The following is a 20488-nucleotide window of genomic DNA, read 5'->3' on the forward strand; positions in this document are numbered from 1 at the left end:
TGATGGTAAATGCCAAAGCTTCAGCAGCTCAGGTGGGCTGGCCACTGACACCAGTCTTGTGTCCCTCTTTTAGACTTTGAAGAAGGAGAAGGAGGAGGAGGTGGAGGTGGAGGAGGAGGAGGAGTTTGGACTTGATATCCCGCCTTTCACTCCCCTTAAGAAGTCTCAAAGCGGCTAACAATCTCCTTTCCCTTCCTCCCCCACAACGAACACTCAGTGAGGTGAGTGAGGCTTAGAGACTTCAGAGAAGTGTGACTGGCCCAAGGTCACCCAGCAGCTGCATGTGGAGGAGCAGGGAATTGAACCCGGTTAACCAGATTATGAGTCCACTGCTCTTAACCACTACACTACACTGGCTTCCAGTACTGGTTATTATAGGAGGCAGCAGCAGCAGGCCTCTTTGATGTGGCACCTTCCAGCCAAGTCATTTCCTTTCCCCACTTGGGACACTGTAGGGAATGGAGTACTGTGGCTGGAAGCAACTGAATGAGAGCCATTTTCTGCTGCTGTCACCAGTGACAGTAGTGAAGATGAAAATTTCAGAAAACGAGAAGCAACAAAAGGAAGTAATTTAAAGGTTGTGACCCCTGACTTCAGTGGTGGAGGTAAGGCATTTTTAAGAGCTGAAAAGGGGGGGGGTAGTCTGGAAAGAGAAAAGGCCCACATAGGAGGGGACACATTGCTAGGCACTATAAGGAATCTCTCAATCTTGCAGCTATTTCTAGTGCATGTAAAAGCCTGAACTGTGGTTAAAGCTAGCAGGAAGTAGTTTAGGGATTTAGGACAGGGGGTACTGGAAGGAAGCAGAAGATGCATGTAACATTATGGTACAGAGCCTGTTCCCTCCTTAACTATGCTTAAGGAATCAGGAGTGCTTATGTCTGCACCCTCTGTAATGCAGGATGTGACTATTTAGTATTAGCCCTTATATCATGGATTTTAACACGTTGACTGTAAGCATACCAAGATTTTACCACTCTAATGTTGAAATCAAGAACATTCTGTATACACACCTGCAAATTTCATTGTGCTTAATTTTTTGCCATTTTTCATGGAGCTGATATGCAAGGTCAGAATCCACACTCCATGTAGAACTGTCCAGAGATAGGCTCCTTTCCCAAAGCATATTTGCTAAAATAATAACATTCCGTTTCATTGATACATAATATTTGTTTATTGCTTCTTTTGTTCCAAAATTTGATTTCAAGAAGTCATAAAGAGAGCACATTTAGAAATAGTATGACGAATGCATAACAGCTCTTAAACAACCGCCCCCCATATTTATGCACAAGACCACAAACGTCTATATTTTTTTTAAAAATATGCCCCAATATTATTCTCTCCCTCTTGCACAATTTTCTGCCCCACCTTCCCTTTTAGGCTCTTGCAAAACCAGCACCCCTGCCATGCTCACAAATCTGCATTGCTCCTTTCCCCAGAACAAAAGCAAACTATCTAAAGCAGACTGACTTCACTATAAGGTGTTCAACATAGAATAACCAGAAGGCTACTAAAATCTACCAAGAAGAAGTTAGGCATTCAGAAAGAAATAATGTTTACTTTTAAAAAAACACATCTTATTCACACTGTTGCCAGTCCTTATCCTTTATCCATTAGTACCGTAGATGGAAACATCCTTCTTTTCTGCTTTTACCTGTGTCTGACATTCGCAAGGAACAGTACACATCACGATGTGCTATGGCTTCAAAATGAAGATCTCCCTTCTGGAAAACATTGATTAAAGCACTAAATAAATTAACAAATATTGCAGGGGGTCGGACTAGATGACCCTTGGGGTCCTTTCTAACTCTTCAATTCTATGATTGTATTTAAATCAGCATGTAAAGAACAACTCTATGGTTTTCAATATTTCCCCACACCCTATGTTTTTTAAAAATACAAACAAGTAAAAGGGGGGGGGGGGAATCAAGCCACTTTGCACATTAGATGGAAGTGATGAAAAGTGCTTGCACCTTAAACAATCTCCACTAGCTTTCAGAATCATGTGCACTTTCAATTTCCACCACTTAAAATAATATGCAAAGTGTTCCATAGTATCCCAGTTTGAGTTCTGCACCCTATTCAATGCAATACAAAATGAATTCAGAAAGAATATTTGATGTTCCAATGACTCTGAGTAAATTAAGACTTCATTCAACCATTTTCCTAACAACATTTTCCTAACTTGAAATTTGGATAAACCTCCCAAAAATCTAATACTCTGAAAAGATAGTATCACTTCAAAAATTAATTACTACTCTATGAACTGTAAAATATGCAAGTCAGAATATACTATTGTAAACATATGCAATTCAATATACTACCTGGGACAAAGCAGAATAAATTTGCAGCGGTATCTCGAATATCACTCCAATATTTGTGGCCACAAAAATATTGGAAAATAAACTTGTTACTGATTCTTTGATGTGGAGTTTCAAGGAAAACACATTCCAACATCCTGGAGGTAGAGTCAAAGGATCTGTGAAGTTCAGAACCTAATGGCAAAAAACATCAGATCAAACCAAGTGCATATAAAGTGCATCTACATGAAAAATCTTGCTCCGTTTGTTATCTTCTGCTTCTAATAATACACAGGGGAGTGGCAGATTGGGTCCTAGCTAAACAAATTTATCTAATTATTCATGTATAAGCAGGGCTGCTTGCATTCCTTAACAGTCATGTTGTGCATGTATGGAATTTGGTAATGGGTGAAAAAATCGGCACGCTGACAGCCTTGAAGCCTGCCATGAGGAAAGATTCAAAAAATGTGCAGGCAATGCCTGGCAACATTTCAGAATACAGAAATGGGAAGATAAGCTACTATCTTCATCTGGTCAGCTTGAGACTTTTATGTCCTGAATAAGCTCTTCCCAAATTCCACAACTAGCAGACTAAAATAAATACAAAATAAGCAGTTTAATATAACTGTTCACAATTTATCAACAAGCAACACAATTTAAACTTTTATTGGTTCTTCTGACGTGATTCTTTTTCTTATTTAGGGCTGAGTACACACGCCCAGTATATAAATGGAGATTTTAATGAATGGGATGCTGATATACATTGCTAATTGTTTAAGGAAAAGTACCAAGTGAGGCTTACAAGAAAAACTCACCTTTAAAATATCCTTTGTTTCTCTTGAAACATATACGTCATTTAGCACAATGCTAAAATCAAAATTGTTGGTAAACCATATTAACCAAGATGCAGAAATACTGCGATGTGGTTCTATATAAAATACCGTTGCAAATGGATCGATTCCAACATACCTGTAGACAGAAAACAGTTCACTGCTAAATGTTATTCACTTGCAAAAAATCACACCCAGACTTATAGTCTAACCAGGATCTTTAAAACAAAATAAAAAAATTCCTTCCAGTAGCACCTTAAAGACCAACTGAGTTAGTTCTAGGTATGAGCTTTCGTGTGCATGCACACTTCTTCAGATACATTCTTCAGATACTTCTTCAGATTGGTATCTGAAGAAGTGTGCATGCACACGAAAGCTCATACCTAGAACTAACTCAGTTGGTCTTTAAGGTGCTACTGGAAGGAATTTTTTTATTTTGTTTTGACCATGGCAGACCAACACGGCTACCTATCTGTAACAGGATCTTTAAAGCGTACCTTTTCATTATTGCCGCTTATCAAATAATATTGTCTTATTTGATTATATTTCTGTATTGTTGCGTGTGCATATACATACATTTTTCAGAATTATAAACCACCTGGTAAGAGTAGCATGCCCTGGAAGTTGCATTAGGAATTATTCAAATGGACGAAATCAAAGTAAATATAAGGGTAAGATCACAAATTAGATAGGGCTGCTTCACATCTGCATACATTATTTGCATCACAGGTGAATATGTGAACTGACTTCACTGAAAGCCTATTTGAAGGCGAGGAAGAAACTTCTATCCATGCTATTTGATTTGAACTATGTCTTCCACATGAGCCAGGACATCACGTGATGAGTGTGACTATGCACACTTCATAAGTAGAACATCTGAGAACATAGCATGTGGTAAACACCTGAGGTTCTTGTGTTTCTTTCCCTAGATCCACTACATTGGAAGTGTACCTCATACATATGCTGGCTTGGTCATGTACACAGAATGGAAGATGGCAGGATCCCCAAAGATGGGCTGGCTTCAGGCACCAGGCCTGCTGGCCAACCAACTCTCTGTGTCATGAGACAAAGGTTCTTGAGGGCAGGAGAAGTAAGGCAAGACCTACAAGGTCTACACAATCATTCAGGCCTGCTAGCTGTAACTGTTAACAGCAAACTGCCAAGTCACTGTGACTCGTGACTCATCTTGAGTGCCCTATAAAAGTAGCCAGCCTCTCTATGGGCCTCAGTCAGTCAGTCAGTGCCTGTTTGTCTTAGCCAGTGTGTGTATCTGTACTATTTAAGGCAGACAGAGTGGGTCCAAGACTCCAGTTAATCAGTAACTAAGACAATGCCTCTGAGAAGAGTTAGATAGCTGCTATGAGCACTCTGTGTACGCTCTTTGACTATACTGTTTATGAACAACTTTATTTTCTCAAGCAAAAGTTGTATTCTGTTCATAAAGACTCTGCGAGATTAATTTACTGCTGTGCGACACTCTGTGTTACAAAGATGTCTGCAAATGTGACACGAAGGCTGGCAGCATTAACTCTGCCATGTGGAAATCACTCGCAGACAACCGCAGTGTCTGGAGACAGAAAGAGAGGTCATGTATCCACAGCAGTGACCGCTGGGAGAAGTGCAGAGAGAAGAAATGCCATGGTGTATTACTAACAGTGAAACCAGACACCTTGACTTGCCCCAGCTGCTATAAAACAGGGCTTCCCCTTATTAGTCTCTACAACCACCTCTCCAACAGTTTGACTTTACCCCCAAAGGCGTACGCTTCCATTGCCTCTTGAGACAGACAGCAGTACATGAAATTATCTATATGCCCCGGATATATAATGTGGAAGTGGGATTTGTAGAGCTCCATGACATTTAAAGAAGCCCTGCAAGTCATTTGCGCTCTGCCACATGAACTAGTCCAGAGCTAGAACACCCATCTGTTTTCACACGAATTACTATGTAGAGCATGAACTTCAAAAAGTGTTCTCAACTTCTTTGCTTTGGTATATGTTTAATAATTTAAAATGGCAGCATTAAACAAAAAAACTCACCCTTCCATTACAGGATGGGAATGGCATGCTTTTGGCAAAGCTGTACTGTCTAACAGATTCGTCCTCTCATTAGCAATGTGATTGCTTCCAGGGCCACACAACGTACCTGTGCCAAGGAAAACAGACATCTTATTGTAGCACACACTTTTAAATATATAGTCTGAGAATGTTGTTATTCTAAGGAGGCTAAATGCAGTGCTCTTGATTCAGCCTTATCTACATTTTGACGTTTTATTGGGTGTTCAAAGGGTTCCATTTTTACTGCACAGTTATGCCAATATCTCAGGATATATTACTGATTGGGATGGAATGTGATACAAATCGAACAAATGTGGGTTCAGGATGACTAAATCTCTCTGGTTATGAGAGATTTCTTGCCTGAGCTTTTGCAGGTTAACTCCAGAAGCATGTTCCACTGACTTCAATGGGGCTTACTCACATCAGCCCTATTATGTGCAATCAGGCTATACTACTGAATTCCTTCTTCTGTTTCTGCATCAGAATAATGTGAGTCCATAGCAGACTTCCATTTGTTTACTACAATTTTAAGAGCTTCTTTCCCCAACTGATGAACACCAGTGCATTGTTAGGTAATGTGAAGTGTCAGCAGACTGCAGTTCTATACCAAGTGCTGGAGGAGCAGAATTACAGATTGAAATGCAAAGTTGCACAGAGTGACTCAGAAATACAACGGAATTATTTTTTAATGCTCAAATACAAGCCTAATCTTGAGATCTGTGGACACTCCTAAAGCATTTGTCCTTGTTTATGAATAAAACCAAGGCATTTGTAAATTTCATAAACGTAGTACATAACTTTGTGTTGTAAGTACGTTGCACATAATAGATTTACAGCACAGCACTAAGTGCCATCAACTTTGTGCAAGTTACCAGCAGGTAAGCGTGTAAGCTTAAGTTGACAAGAATGCAATTATTTCTGACAAGAATGCAATTATTTCATCTCCCCACACACCACTGCACAGAAAAATGTTTATTCCATGGCTTCAAGATGTCCTGAACTTTACATCTCTCTTTTTTGGGTGGCGGGGGGTGGGCGACAGATGTGCTAGAAGTGGTCGTGAAAATGGATACTTAATATATAATCTTCCGGAAGTGTATCTGTTACATGCCATATCCTCTTTAATACACTCTGTCATATGATATAATGGGGAAGGTAGACATCAGACTATGTTGTATTGAATACACTGTACCTTTACAAACAACAGAAGCAACTCTTGTGAAATTTGTGGTCAGTGATGGCAGCAATATTGGCTCAAACTGCACAGAAAATTTTCCTTCCTGTGACAAGTGTTTTACATCCTACAAAGAAATCACATTACATTAGTATAATGCTATAATTGCCTTAACTGCTGTGAAGTTCATCTTCACGACAATTTAAACTGCAATTTGTCAGATTACATCTTAAGGCAGCCCTGTTCAGGGATGTTTTTAATATGTAATGCTGTATTGTTTTTAATACTGATTGGGAGCCGCCCAGAGTGGCTGGGGAGACTCAGCCAGATGGGCGGGGTATAAATAATAAATTATTATTATTATATTATAGATCAAATCTCAAATCATCTACATTCACCCAAGGATAGTTCTTAAGCTAATTATGATACTCTAAACAATCAGACGTGGATCCCTTTTGTGAATCTGATAAAAGCTATAGACTCATTTCCCAGAAAAATGCACACAAACATATACATACACAATTTTACATGCAGTTTCATTTACAACATTGGGTGGAATAAATTGCACCCGGTTCATAGAACCCCTGAAGCCATCCATGGACTCCCTGGGGTTCCCTGGACCACAAGTTGAGAACCCCTGTATTAAATTATATATTTTTTAAAAAGTTACCTGCACATAAAGAAGGTTGCTCCCTGAATGCAACACATACAAGACTACTGGGGAATCGTCTGTTCAAAAAAAGAATAACAGTCAAAAGGTCAAACCATATTTTTGTTAACTGCTGCAAGAACATACTATATCAATGAAACATACATGCAGACACATCTTGGACTTACCAGAGGTCTGTGTTTTGTCCATTGCTACATAAACTACAAAAAGGTTTTCCAGTAAGTACTGCCTAAGGTCCACAAATTCATGTTGCATATTTTCCATTTTGACCATTAAGCTTATCTCTAGCAGCATTAGGCCATCAGATGCAAAGCAGCAACTCTAATGCAAAACAGAAAGGGAAATCCAAAAAATTATTCACATGGGAACAATCAGAATGATTCATTCAGAACTGCAAGACTTAACCTGCTATGGTCCCTTTAAAAAAATCCTGGTGTCTAGCATGCCAAAAGAGGAGGTGTTTTACTGGGAATCTGAAGGGAAGGTTATACTAATTTAGGAAATAATGTTTTGCTACAAATGCACAGCAATGGGACATCATGATATACATTCTGCCTCTTTAGGATAAATACTGTTCCTCTGCACATTCTGCACTGGAAATCCTCTAGCTATACAGAGTTAAGGAAACAAAAATGATGGGTGGGTACATAAGTGTAAATAGACATGTACACACAGTTCTCTAACATGACCATTATATATTTCTTCTAAAAGTTAGTTTAGCACCTTCAAAAGAGAATTAAAATCTACAGTCATATATGGACAGTGGACAAGGCAGATCTCCACTTCTTAATCCACAAAAGTATATTCCAGTAAGAGTGTGCCCTTTAACTGTTAGGCACTACTTGACATGGAATGGTAACAGGGGTGCCAACTTGAATAAAATATTGGGAGGGGGGCAGGTAAACCCCACCCTACATAATCGATCACATGATGAAGTGCATGCACACCACTGAATGGCAGTGCCCATAAACTTGAGGTGGGCAGCCCCCTCAATTATTTTACGGGGGGTGGGGGGGTGAAAACCACTTGTCCCCTAGGAGTTGGCTCCTATGAATGGTAAAATGTGGGAACTGGTGACAAGAAACTTTGAGCTAATCTTCAGGCCACACTGATGAGAGTCTGTCTTATACTGGACTTCTTTAAATATATGATAGATTGTATGTATATATTCGATATAAGCAATCAGGAAATCACAGAATTTATGTTCTAAAATAGGCAGGGTGGTCTAAGTTGTGTATGATAGAGATAAAGAGGCAGAATGTAAAGAGGAAGCAGTCATGCTGGAAGAAAACAGATACACTGAATTAAAGTTACTGTGAGCAGATAGAGCCTAGGTCAATACGGTAGTTGATAATTTCCCATAGAGAAAAGATTTGGGAATAAGCAAAGATTTGGGAATAAGCAATATCCAATCTAGATGGTGAATGGTTCAATGAATCCATGCAGTTCCAACCTGAATATTGTAGTCTTCCTTATAAAGACAACAATATTCAGGTTGGAACTGCATTGATTCATTGAGCCATTCACCATCTAGATTGGATCTACTTGATGGCATGCAGCCATAAAAATAGCACAGCTAAGACATAGTCCTCAGAATGATGTTATGGCTTTTTGCACGGTCAGCATCAGATTTGGCCTAAGACATTCTTAACGGCCAAAGACAGGCTGCAATTCAAAAAGTGAATGATGCCAGTCAGATCACAGTTGGCAAGATTAATGGGGGAAATTCCCAAAGAATTCAATGCACTACATAGTGTACCAACGTAACTTGCTCATTATGCCAGCATACACAGGATGAAAGGGATCAGTGCTTTGAGGAGGTAATGCTCCAATGACAGAGTAATCTCAGCATACAATATCACTTAAGCACCTACTTCCCAGTGCAGTGTCACATAGAATCACAGAACGGTAGAGTTGAAACAGACCCCCAAGAGTCATCTAGTAAAACCCCTTGCTCTGCAGGAATCTCAACCAAAGCATCCATACCCTGGGTTAGCTGTTCCATGGAATAGACCTAAAGTTGTCACAGAAGCTAAAATATCCTGAATTAGCCTTAAGGATTCACCCTTGTTCATATACGTTGATGCCCCCAAGACCACAGCTGAGTCCAGCTCAACTAGGTTAGCTGTATGTGGCTGGTGTAGTCTCTGATATAGGAAGAAAAGTATACACCGTACCTTAAAATGCTGATACAATTTGTTAAGTAATCGGCATTCAAGACGAACTTTTAAGTGACTGACATTCTTAGTTTCTGCCTGGAAAAACAAAAAACAAAAAAAAAACCACAGTCTGAAAGAAGGTCAAACCAGTATGGTGTGTAGAAGTGTGATGAAGTGCTTAGAACATTAGACTAGGACCAGGTTTCAGATCCCCACTTGGCTGTGATGCTCACTGGGTAAATTTGAACCAGTGTCTGTCCGTCCGCTAGAGTTATTGTGAAGATGGGAGGGGGAAAGCAATGTACGCCATCTTGAGCTCCTTAGATAAAAGTGTTATAATAAATGTGATAACGAACTCTACATTTTTATTATCAGCATTAAAAAACCCCAGCCCTGACATTTATATAATTCTGACAACTTTTTATAGTTGCCTTCTGTGTTTTACGTGGTTGACTGCATTGCTACATACCTAAAATATTTTAGCAAATTCAACCATACGCCAAAAAACGGATCTATTTTCAAACAAATATGCCAATTATGGTCCTGAATTTGGTCCTCAAGGATACTTAGAGCTTGTATACCCTATATAAATCAGGTATTTTGAAATTAAATTCACTAATGAACAGTACCATTGCCAAAGTCAGCTTTACGTTATACCAATTTATTTTCTGGTTAAGAATGCTTTCAAATACCCATGAGGGGGAGCTATAGCACATCTAATCATACCACTATTTAACTGTTTAATTATTTGCTGATTCTTTTTTTCAAATGTGAATCTCAATTTCTTCTCCTAAACCCACCACATTTTGCAGGAATTCAAGGTCAAAAGGTGGGAACAATAAATGGTTTTGTCAGTTATAGATACACGAGAACCATCAGAAACCTTCACATAAACATTCACAATCAACAGCCACTTATCCATGCAATGAGAATTGCAGAACATCTTCGTGCCAACTCTTAAAGAACAGAGTATCTTCTATGTTGCTGTTATGTTACAGAATAAATTGCCTTAGTATTATTAACGCTAAAGCCAGTACAATTCTGTTGCCACATTTAATATAGCAAACCTGTTCCCCTTGCTTCTGCCACAGCAGGCAGAGCCAGTGATCGAGTTTGCAATAATTTCATAAAGCATTTAAAGTAACTTTAAGGGATAAATAAATACAAATCCATCCTTTCCTCTGTGTGTGTTTTAAATACTTGCAAACAAAACTTTGCTCTGTGCAAAGCAGACGCATAAAAAGTGGCTCAAACCAGATTATGATAATCATTGCTGCTGCTGCTGCTGCTGCTGCTGCTGCTGCTGGACAAGGAGCAGAACAATTACATAGATGTTTCCCAACAAGGAAGACCCACAAGCATTGTTACACATTTCACTAACAGTAGGCATGTTTGTTTTTGCGCTCACGTAGCTTCTCCCTTTATAAAATGCATGTAATGCTTCCAGTCAAGCTTTCAAGTATAAACTCAGCAAGATGACATTCCAGCTGGCACTGGCCTAGCAACCATTAGAGAAAAACTAGCCTAATCTTTAGCTGTAGATTTCAAGATTATTTGACTTCGAAGATTCTAACAACAATATTTTAACACCAGATTTTTTAATTTTTTTTAATGTACAAATGAGGAGCTGGGTCGCAATATGAAAGAAACTTGCTGTGGCAAAGGATTCAGGTAGGTAGCTGTGTTGGTCTGACACAGTCGAAATAAATAAATAAAATTTTAAAATATCCAGTAGCACCTTAGAGACCAACTAAGTTTGTCCTGGGTATAAGCTTTTGTGTGCATGGTATCTGAAGAAGTATGCATGCACATGAAAGCTTATGCCCAGAACAAACTTAGCTGGTCTCTAAGGTGCTACAGGACAATTCTTTAAATTTTAAAATTTATTTGCTGTGGCAAAGTTAGGAAAGAGACCCTGAGCAACACTCTTAAAAAAACACACACTAATTTTGAATGCCAGGTCCTGCCCAGAAATGCTGGAAATAGTACTGGAACCTACAGTCTCCAGTGCGACAACTCTGGACACAATGGCACTGCGCAGGATTTGTCCTGCTGACTGCAAGACCTCGAGTCCCCCCCCCCCCGTGCCCCTCACACACACACTAATGATGAGGTAGTTGAGGGCGGTTACCTATTCACCTTGAGAAGTACACAGAACTAGGGGGAGGAAACTGGTTTATCTGATGCCCTTTCCCCACTTCCTCTTTCACCTCTAGGTGCTTTTTAAAGCTCAGACTGCTACGCGAGCTGCTGATCTGAGCCTTGAAGAGGAAGTGGAGAGAATGTGTTGCTTTCTCTCTGTCTGTTTCTTTTTTCTTGGGCTAGTGGGTTGGGGAGCAGGTAGAGATTGATCCGGAGAGAAAAGCAAGATGCTGAAATTAAATACTCTATTCTCAAGGGTTTATCACAAGAAATTGTGTGTGTGGCCATAGATTTGGAATACACAAAGCAGCTTATTCAAATCCTGGCCTCTTCTGATCTGCACTGCCTGTCTGTTTAGTCCACATCAGGGTTTACCAACATTTTGGGGCTGGTGGGCCAGATTTGGGGGGGGGGGGTTGAGTGTGTGTTATAGGGCACGAAGAATGAAGGTTACTTCCATACATTTTGCCTGGTATGCAATTTTTGTTTTGTTTTGTTATTATACTTCCATTTGCCTACAAATCTATATATAATCAGCAATGAGAAGTAAGAAATATTGTTATTCCAAAGAGCAGCTACTTCTATTGTACCGTCATACCTCTTGTTGTGTTTGCTTCACGTTGCGGATTTTCAGGTTGCAAACGCGGCAAACCCAGAAATGTATACTTCCAGGTTTCGCCCCACATGCATGTACAGAAGCGTTCTGCATGCTTCGCACATGCGTAGAAGCGCTCTATCCTGCTCCACGCTTGCGCAGAAGCGCAGCACTAGTTGCAGACTTTTCGGGGTGCAAATGGCACCCCGGAACGGATCATGTCTGCAACTAGAGGTACCACTGTACTGGAGAGCAGCAAAGGGCAACGCAGGAAATGAAACAAGGACATGTGTGCATAGTACTTGGGGTTTCAGTGGTCAGTGGTCAATTGTGCAACTCACAGGAATGATTATTGTTCCTCCATTTGTACTGTTGCAGAGCGAGATGCTATCAACAATACTACTATCTCCCTCCCCACTACAATATTCTGCCAAGAATCAACAACAATAGCCCTTAAAACCCCATGGTACCATTTCCATTAACATTAAACAGAAAGCTGAGGTACAGTTCTATTTGAAAAACAAAGCAACCTTACATGGTCCCTAAAATATAACTTTTTTTTAAAAAAAAAGTTACTATACCAGTGTCTGTGAGATCTGGATACTGTTGATATGTGGAAGCAGTAAATAAGTATTTGCTAGCTGCTTTCTAGAGTCTTCTGAAATGGTCCTTGAAGTTCCTGTTCCAAAGACCTGGTGTAAAACAGTACATTACATTCACTATTTTCAAACAAAAATAACATGCTTTAGCATGTTACATGCTAAAATAGCAGAATATATTGAAATTATTCAGTAACACACCTGCACCAAATGTTCATATATAAAAACATTTCCAGAGTGCAAGGCCTCTCCGCACAATGGTTCACAACATTTTTCCCCCTGTTTATTGCTTCTTCAGCAATATTTTAAAAATTGGGGGAAAGGTTCTGCTTCACTAGGTGATTCCAGGCAATTGGGGATGACAGTCAATGTGATTATATTAATGCCATGTGGTCAGTAAGATATGGCATGTGGTGACATCACAATGTCAATTCAGAGTGAAGGCGATTTCTGTTTGAGCATGAACTAAAAAAAAATGTCCAGACCACAGCTACCATATTGAACCATTTTAGACAATTTTATATGCCATTCCTAAAAGTACCACTTTTCATCTACCTGGGCCAGATCTGATAAACATAAAAAGAGTAAGAACAAATCTAGGCATTTTATGAATCAAATAGCAAAAGATGCATTAAAATGTGAATAGGACTTTCACAATGAATAATGTGACAGAAGTCTCCAAATAGGCTGCTGAGGGGAAACCGAAAGATAAATATACTAACATTTGTTTCTGCTTTTTAGATGGTTATATAGTATTTTACTTGGACAGTGGCTTTCTATATGAGATTTCTAAGGAAGAGGGAAGATAATCTCCTAGTAATTCTTGCTGAAGTGGTTCCGCAGTGCAAGTTATGAAACTGAAGCAAGGAGATCAAAGACAGAACAGTCTTTTAAACTAATGATTGTGGTTCCATAACTCCACTTTTCTGACAAGTGTTACACAAAAATCCCCTCTCTTGAGCTCTTATGAACTAGGACTTGGAGAAAGCAAAAAAATAATAATGTATATATATATATATATATATATATATATATCTCTGCGGCAATAATCCAAACCAAACGGACAATTTCCCCTTCCCTCACAGAAGCTGGACTGTTTGGTTCCTAAGGCAACTGAAGAGAATCAAGAGGAGTGAAGGCACCAGTGGCAGGAAATTTACTAGAGTAAATTAACATTCCAGGGTAGCTACAGTTGCTTGGTCAAGAAGAACCAGAGGCTTTTCCACCTCAGACACAATGCAAGTGAGATTACCATTTCACAAAAATTAACATGGCATTTTTTTTTAAATTATTATTATTATTTACAACTTTACGATCTCTGAAGCCTAGAATTCATTCATTTGCCTTAGTACATGCAAAAAAGGGAAATGGGCATAGCAGATGCAGTGTGGGTGGGTGGGTTGGTGGCTGCAAGAGAGGTGATCACAGGGGAACAGCAGACAGATGTGAAGGAACCTCCTCCAGCATTATTTGCATGACTTTCAGTGCATGTTTATTCAGAAGTGTTGGTGAGGCTGTGGGAAAGTATTTCTAGCACTTATTCATGAGATGCGTGCTATAAACAAACGAGGGGGCTAAAAACAGAAGAATTTATACTATATTTGGGGGTCTTGGGTATTGCTGCCTGAACAATTCAAATTAACAACTACACCAGGTGTCACAAGAGCAACTGAGTATCAGCTGCAGTTTTCTAATACTTCAAACATCTGAAGCACTTCATTTAGCACAGTGTTTTACGTAAGAAAAAGGTGAAGGAAACTTTTGTACTAGATATGTAATTATTTAGAAACTTTTATGATGAAGGCCCAAGTTTTAAAAGCATATTCTGTTATTATATTATATTATATTATATTATATTATATTATATTATATTATATTATATAATTTACACAAGTAAATATTATTTTTTCTTCTTTTTAAAGCCCAGTTAAATGTTACTAACTATCAGGGAAGAGTTAGAAGTTTCCAGTTTATCAGAGGGAGAAAGCATTCCCCAAGGGGGAAAGGAGAGCAGTGAATCTAATAGAAGGGAGCAAGAGGAACAACAGGGAGGGACCAGCTGTTCCCAGGAAAGGCAAGGGTTCAGTTCTAGCTCAGATTCGGAAGAGGGGAGATACAGGCCAGCTCTAGCCAGGAGGTTAGAAAAAAGAGCGGGAAAGCGAAGGGAAGGGCACCTTCGCCATTTTGAGAGTGGCTGGTCATGGAGAAGCAGAGCTCAGAAGGTATCTGAAATAAGTGACTCTAAGGAATAATATTTAAGAACCGTTTATAAGACTGTTTTGTTAATACGCAATAAAAAGTTATATAAAAGAACAAGAAGCGTTTGTGTTGTGATCTGAAGAGGACAACGACCAGGCCTGACACTAACCTTTTGTTTCTCTGTTATTTTAAAAATTTTATTCACAAATTCCACAGTAAACTGTTTTTTTTAGAACTCCTTACAGATCCCTTCAGTTTATCAATGAAATGTTATTGATCCAAGAGGTAGAGTGTGTGCAAACCTGTGACACAATCCAGATCACTGAGAAAATTCTCTTCTGCTAGTCCCTTTGAAGTGAATGCAACTGAAGGGTGTGTGTGTTTATTGGGTTGGTTTTATTTTTATTATTCATTTCATGTTTTTATATTGTGATTTTATGTTGCAACCGCCCCGAGACCTGCGGGCATAGGGTGGTATACAAATTTAATAAGTAAATAATGAATGAAGATCCCAAATTGTCTTATACATGCACAATGCAAACTGGTGTACAACAGCAAATTTTGCATGCAAAGTTTGAGATCATAGTGAATGCCAAGAGCCCTGCTGGTTCAAACCAAAGGTCCATCTAGTCACATTATGCCCTCTTACATGGTCAATAAAATGTGTATGGGAAGCGTGCAAGAATGACACATGTGCAATAGCAGTCCCCTGCTTGTGCTGCTCAGCAACTGCCATTCAAATACAATGCAGCCCTTACTGCACAAGGATCATGAGCAAAGGCACAGCCACACCCTGCCTCTGCTTCAACTGAGGAGTCTTTAACTCATCATGCCACGTCCAAGGTTTGGAAGGAGCAGGAAGGCTTTGTGTAGTACACTGCAGTCATCCTGGCTCCAGCAAGCGATATGTGCTATAAGATCCAGATGTCACTGCATAGACAATGGCAGCATTGCCTTAGTTCTCCAACCTACTGAGGTACAGCCTAGGAAGACCGTCAGTTATAAAACTGAGGCATAATTCCTTGTATAATCTGTATAACACGGATTTTCTGGATGTCTCTACACTTTTTTCTGTAGCAGCAAATAAATCATGGCCAAACAGGGCTACATATACTTTTAGAACTACTGTATTTAACATGGAATACAAATCTTTTTTTTTCCAGGTTAGAAAGGCTTACTTGAAAATGTACCTACAGGATTTTTTTTCTTCAACTACCAGAGGGGAAAGTCGCCCACTTGCTTCTTCTCCAACACAAATGTAGAAAATTTTTAAGCCATTTGGGACCAGAAAAACAGACCCCTTAAAGCTTCAGTCCCTTGAAAATCATAATGCTCTCTGCAAGTATTATTTATTCATGACCAAGAACTGCTGGCAATGTTTCCTGGTTTTGCCAACTATTACGTCATTTGAAAAACAAATTACCTTCTAAATCTCAAGCTGATGAACAAAAGATTACCTGATATGAAAATATTCCATGAGATGAGGTATTTATAAATAATGTACTTTCAAAACTGCCTTCTTCTAATGGAAGAAACAGTACTCTGAAACAATTTTTTCCCATTGCTGGAATCACCTACAGATAAAATAAAAGTATCTGGTGTTCAATAGAATTAATTGCATTAATTTTATTACAGACTTGTAAATTTTAAGAAGTGGGTCACCACCCACCCCTTGCCCCACTAGTGACAGTGGTCCATAGCCGCCATGCTCCCCTGCACCTTCCTATATGTAGTCTGAAGAGCAATAAGAAACAAGGAGGGGCAGCTATAAAGAGACTGCATGCTAAGACAGAGGCTGGCTTCAAATGCAGCACTAAAACATGACATTATAATCGTAACAACCAGGAACCTCAGGCTCATATGCCCCCTCCTCCCTTTTCCTACACGTCACAATGAGAAGCTTTCAATCATCGTTAGCAGCAAACCACAGTAGCTTGCCAATGTACCCAAACTTATATAACCACCACTATTTAACTTCCCAATCATGGTTTAGCATGATATGAATCATAGCTGTCAACTTTCAGATTTGAAAATAAGGGATCAGCAGCCTCACCTGTCCTGGGGACAGTCTGCGGGATATTTAACAATCCGGGATAGCAGCAGAAAGAAGTGGGAAACGGCGCTGGAATAAGGAAATTTCCTGCCCCCCAAAAAGGGAAGGTTGACAGCTATGATATGAATGAGCTTGGGTTTGCATGCTTCCCCTCAGCCCTCTCCTCTGGCTCCAGAGCACAAGGAGGAAATTGGAAACATAAACTTTAAAGGAGCATATCATTACATCCAAACTGGGAACTCTCATAAGTTTAAACGATTGTTTGTTGAAACAACCACAGTTTGACCTTGGCTCATTTCAACAAATCATAGTTTAAACAAGGTACATGTGTAAAAAAATAACCCACTGTTAGAAAATAAAATAAAAGCTAGTTCGTTAAAAACAAGAAGCTTCTCATAGCAGAGGAGAGTAACAAGGGCGAAAGGGCAGAGTCTTCTGAGGGAGTAAGAGTCATTTGGAGGGTGGAGAATGATTGAGCTGGAGGAGAGAAGACAACTGACATGGATGTATTGAGTTTTAAGTGTATTGGAATCCAAATGCAGGTGAAGCCACAAGCAACAGGGGCTGAAAAAGCAACGAGCAATAGTAAAAATTAGATACTTCTGAGGGACACAAAGCATTTTTTTTGGGGGGGGCACCGAAAATGTATGGGGAAATGTTCAGCTCAGCCCTAATAGAAATAAATGGGAATACCAAGAACAAGCTGATGGCTGGGAAAGTAGGAAAAAAAGACCAGTTAGCTAACGCTTTAGGGCCAAGGAAAGCATGAAACTCTGGCACTCTGCCCTAGCATAGTTTCCAAAAGTACATCAGCACTCACCCTGCTATGAACAGGAGACACATGAAAATGCCTAGTAGCTGTAAACATTGAATTCACTATAACATCTTTATCCTTACTAGGATTGTAAGCACATAGCATTTTAGCTTTAGGCAGTCCCAGCAACCTAAGGGAAAGAAGAAAGGGAAGTATTATTGGCAATGGAAAAAATGCAGTCACGTTTTCCACTCCACATGCAAACATAGTGTGTTCAGAAAAACCCCTACAGCTTGGGCCCATTGGAATTTAAACCAAAGATAACTTTGGGATACAGACACAATGTGGTTTGGCAAGACATGAACAAATCCAAGCCAAAAACCACCTCATCCTCATCCAGAGTTCCCTTTTCATGAGAACCAGCAGAACATGGTTATAGCTTGCAGGTAATCCTGGGTCCAACATTTTCACTTGAGGCCCAGGAGGCCTTGATGGCTAGGAGTGCCTATTTCTAATTCCAACTGGTTCACCAGCTACAGCCCCTTTTGGACAGAGATAACTTGGCTATGGTACTCCATGCTCTGGTAACTTCCAGATTGGATTACTGCAACGTGCTTTACATAGGGCTGCTCTTGAAGAGAACTCTGAATGCAGTGGTTCAAAATGCAGTGGCCAGATTGCTGACTAGGGCTGCCTTTAGAACTCTTACGGTTGTTCTAAAACTGCTATGTTTGCTGTCAGTTCATTTCCAGACTCAATTCAAGGTGTTTAGTGTGTAAGGCCCTATAGGACTTTAGCCCCCAAAATCTGAGAGACTGCCTCCTTCTCTACAGACCTTCTCTGGTATTAAGATCAGAAGGTGGGCCTCTTTTGGTAGTTCTGCCCTCCTCAGAAGTACAAGGAAGGGCCCCCCCAGAAAAGGGTGTTGTGAAATTCCCTCCCACAGAGATGTGTCTGCCACCTTCATCTTTCAGCAAATCTGAAGACACCTAGCCCTTTGACACCTGAGATGGTTATTTTCAAGACCCATCCTACTCCTGTGGCTGTAACTTGTTTTAACTGTTTTTAATTCAGAATCTTATATTGTAACAACCAGCCCTGGGGCCCGCTGGTGAAGGGGAGGTGGTGTTATTATTATTAGTTGTGTGTTGCAATCCTGCTTGAGTAAGAACTATGTACTCTAAGCTGCCAAGGAACCGGACACAGAAAAGGAGGGTGCATTGCATTGTATGCAATGCAAAATGGAAGGGAATTAAAGACTCTTCTGGGGAAAGAATTTCCTGGGATACAGAATAAAAGTATGCAAAATACTCACTGCATTCCAAAATGGAGAATTGAAGGGTGAAAATGAAGGACCCTCCCATTTGACATTTTAGCAGAGAAGCTGAAAAAGAAGAGAACAGTAATTATAAAAACATATTCCTTTACACAAGATCTCAGATTATATGTAGACTGTACTAGCATCGCTCAATTTTCCTTTAACAATACAAGGAAAATCAAGACCATAACTGCCACGCCACAATTCAAAATTAACTCTCTCAAAAACTGTTACTGATTCACTCAGCTTCACTCTAAAATACAGTCATACCTCAGGTTAAATATGCTTCAGGTTGAGCGTTTTCAGGTTACGTTCCGCGGCGACCTGGAAGTAACGGAACGCATTACTTCCGGGTTTCGCCACTAGCACATGCGCAGATGCGCAAAATGACGTCACGCGCATACGCAGAAGCAGCAAATCACGACCTGCACACACATGGGTAGCATTCTACTCAGGATGCAAATAGGGCTCTGGAATGGATCCCGTTCGCATCCAGAGGTACCACTGTATTAAGAATACACATGCACAATTAATTATTCCTAGAAACCTGTAAGCACAAACCTGGAATACAGGCCTGACAACAGTCCCATTCAGGCATTCAGCTGAAGGTGTGAGAGCATTAGTGTGTACAGGTGCACTGCCCTCAGTCCCAATGTCTTCATCCTGACCTTCCTACAGATGAAGTGGGCTGAGATGGTGCGTACATCACTTGCCTCTATTCCATTTATGGCATGTCTTTGGCTGAATGTCTGAAGAGGGCTAATATGCTTAGGCAAAAGGCTGTAACAACCAAATCAAATTAATAAGGGACAACATAAGCAACTGGGACAGGGGAAAGGGAGAAATCCAATTATAAGCAATAAAATACCATAAACTTGATATAGTCCTCTTAACAGCTTAACATATTGATTTGTACAAAATTACATCAGATTCTGAAAGTTGTATTCTCCGCCCATTGCCATTTAGTATTCAGATTTTTATAAGGGACAGCTCCAAAAATGTATTCTGAACAGAAAGCAGCACAACCCCCACCTTCCGCAGAGAACAGACAAAAATAAATAAATGATGTGGAAGAGATCCCACATCAACAGTCCTCGAATGCAACTCCCCTGGTTCATAAATAGCCTTATGACAACTGTGGATAACCATTGTGGGCATTGTTCAAAATCAAGAGGACACTTACAGACACTCTCGGGTTAACAAGAAATGAACTCTGATAAAGGTCAAGTTCACACATAACAGTAAGCTTGGCTCACTTAAACCACAGTGTGAAAAAGCATAATGCTAGAACACAACGTGTTTGCTTCCACTTTGCTCCTCCCTCGGTGCAATGGTAGGGAGAAACCCAGAGAATTAAAGCTCACAAAGCAAAACACGTCAGCAACGAACCAGGATTTTACTCCTGGAAAAATAGTTATAAATATATTTTTACTATCTGAGGAGAAACCAGAGCATTAAGTTTATCAATTGGCATGTTAAGACCTAATTTAAAAGCCTTATAATTAAAATCAGCAGTGGAGCTTCAGAGGGTCACATAATTCAATATGCTCTCTTGACTTTCTGCCTGGCCAACTTGGCACACCTTTCCAGACCGCCTGCAAGTTTGTGTTCCTCCCTCTTTTGTTGCTCAAAGCTTTT

The 20488-nt window shown here is 39.9% G+C and overlaps 1 protein-coding gene across 5 annotated transcripts in view; it reads right to left on the reverse strand.

Annotated features, from left to right (window-relative positions):
- TMEM131L (transmembrane 131 like) overlaps nt 1–20488 on the reverse strand; it is a 68957-nt gene that overhangs the window by 19737 nt on the left and 28732 nt on the right. For 4 of the 5 annotated variants that reach the window (XM_081875212.1, XM_081875211.1, XM_081875210.1 and 1 more), the window contains exons 4-16: nt 18848–18916; nt 17599–17722; nt 16183–16299; nt 12509–12619; nt 9209–9286; nt 7199–7352; nt 7032–7090; nt 6380–6488; nt 5170–5275; nt 3116–3269; nt 2325–2495; nt 1655–1724; nt 1014–1131 (exon numbers count right to left, since the gene is read on the reverse strand). In XM_081875212.1, coding sequence (XP_081731338.1) covers nt 1014–1131; nt 1655–1724; nt 2325–2495; nt 3116–3269; nt 5170–5275; nt 6380–6488; nt 7032–7090; nt 7199–7352; nt 9209–9286; nt 12509–12619; nt 16183–16299; nt 17599–17722; nt 18848–18916 — 1440 coding nt within the window. The remainder of the gene's footprint in view (nt 1–1013; nt 1132–1654; nt 1725–2324; nt 2496–3115; nt 3270–5169; nt 5276–6379; nt 6489–7031; nt 7091–7198; nt 7353–9208; nt 9287–12508; nt 12620–16182; nt 16300–17598; nt 17723–18847; nt 18917–20488) is intronic. The other variant, XM_081875213.1, reaches the window with a different exon arrangement.

This window comes from Podarcis erhardii (assembly GCF_964252035.2).
Source record: "Podarcis erhardii genome assembly, chromosome: 9".
Classification (NCBI taxonomy): domain Eukaryota; kingdom Metazoa; phylum Chordata; class Lepidosauria; order Squamata; family Lacertidae; genus Podarcis; species Podarcis erhardii.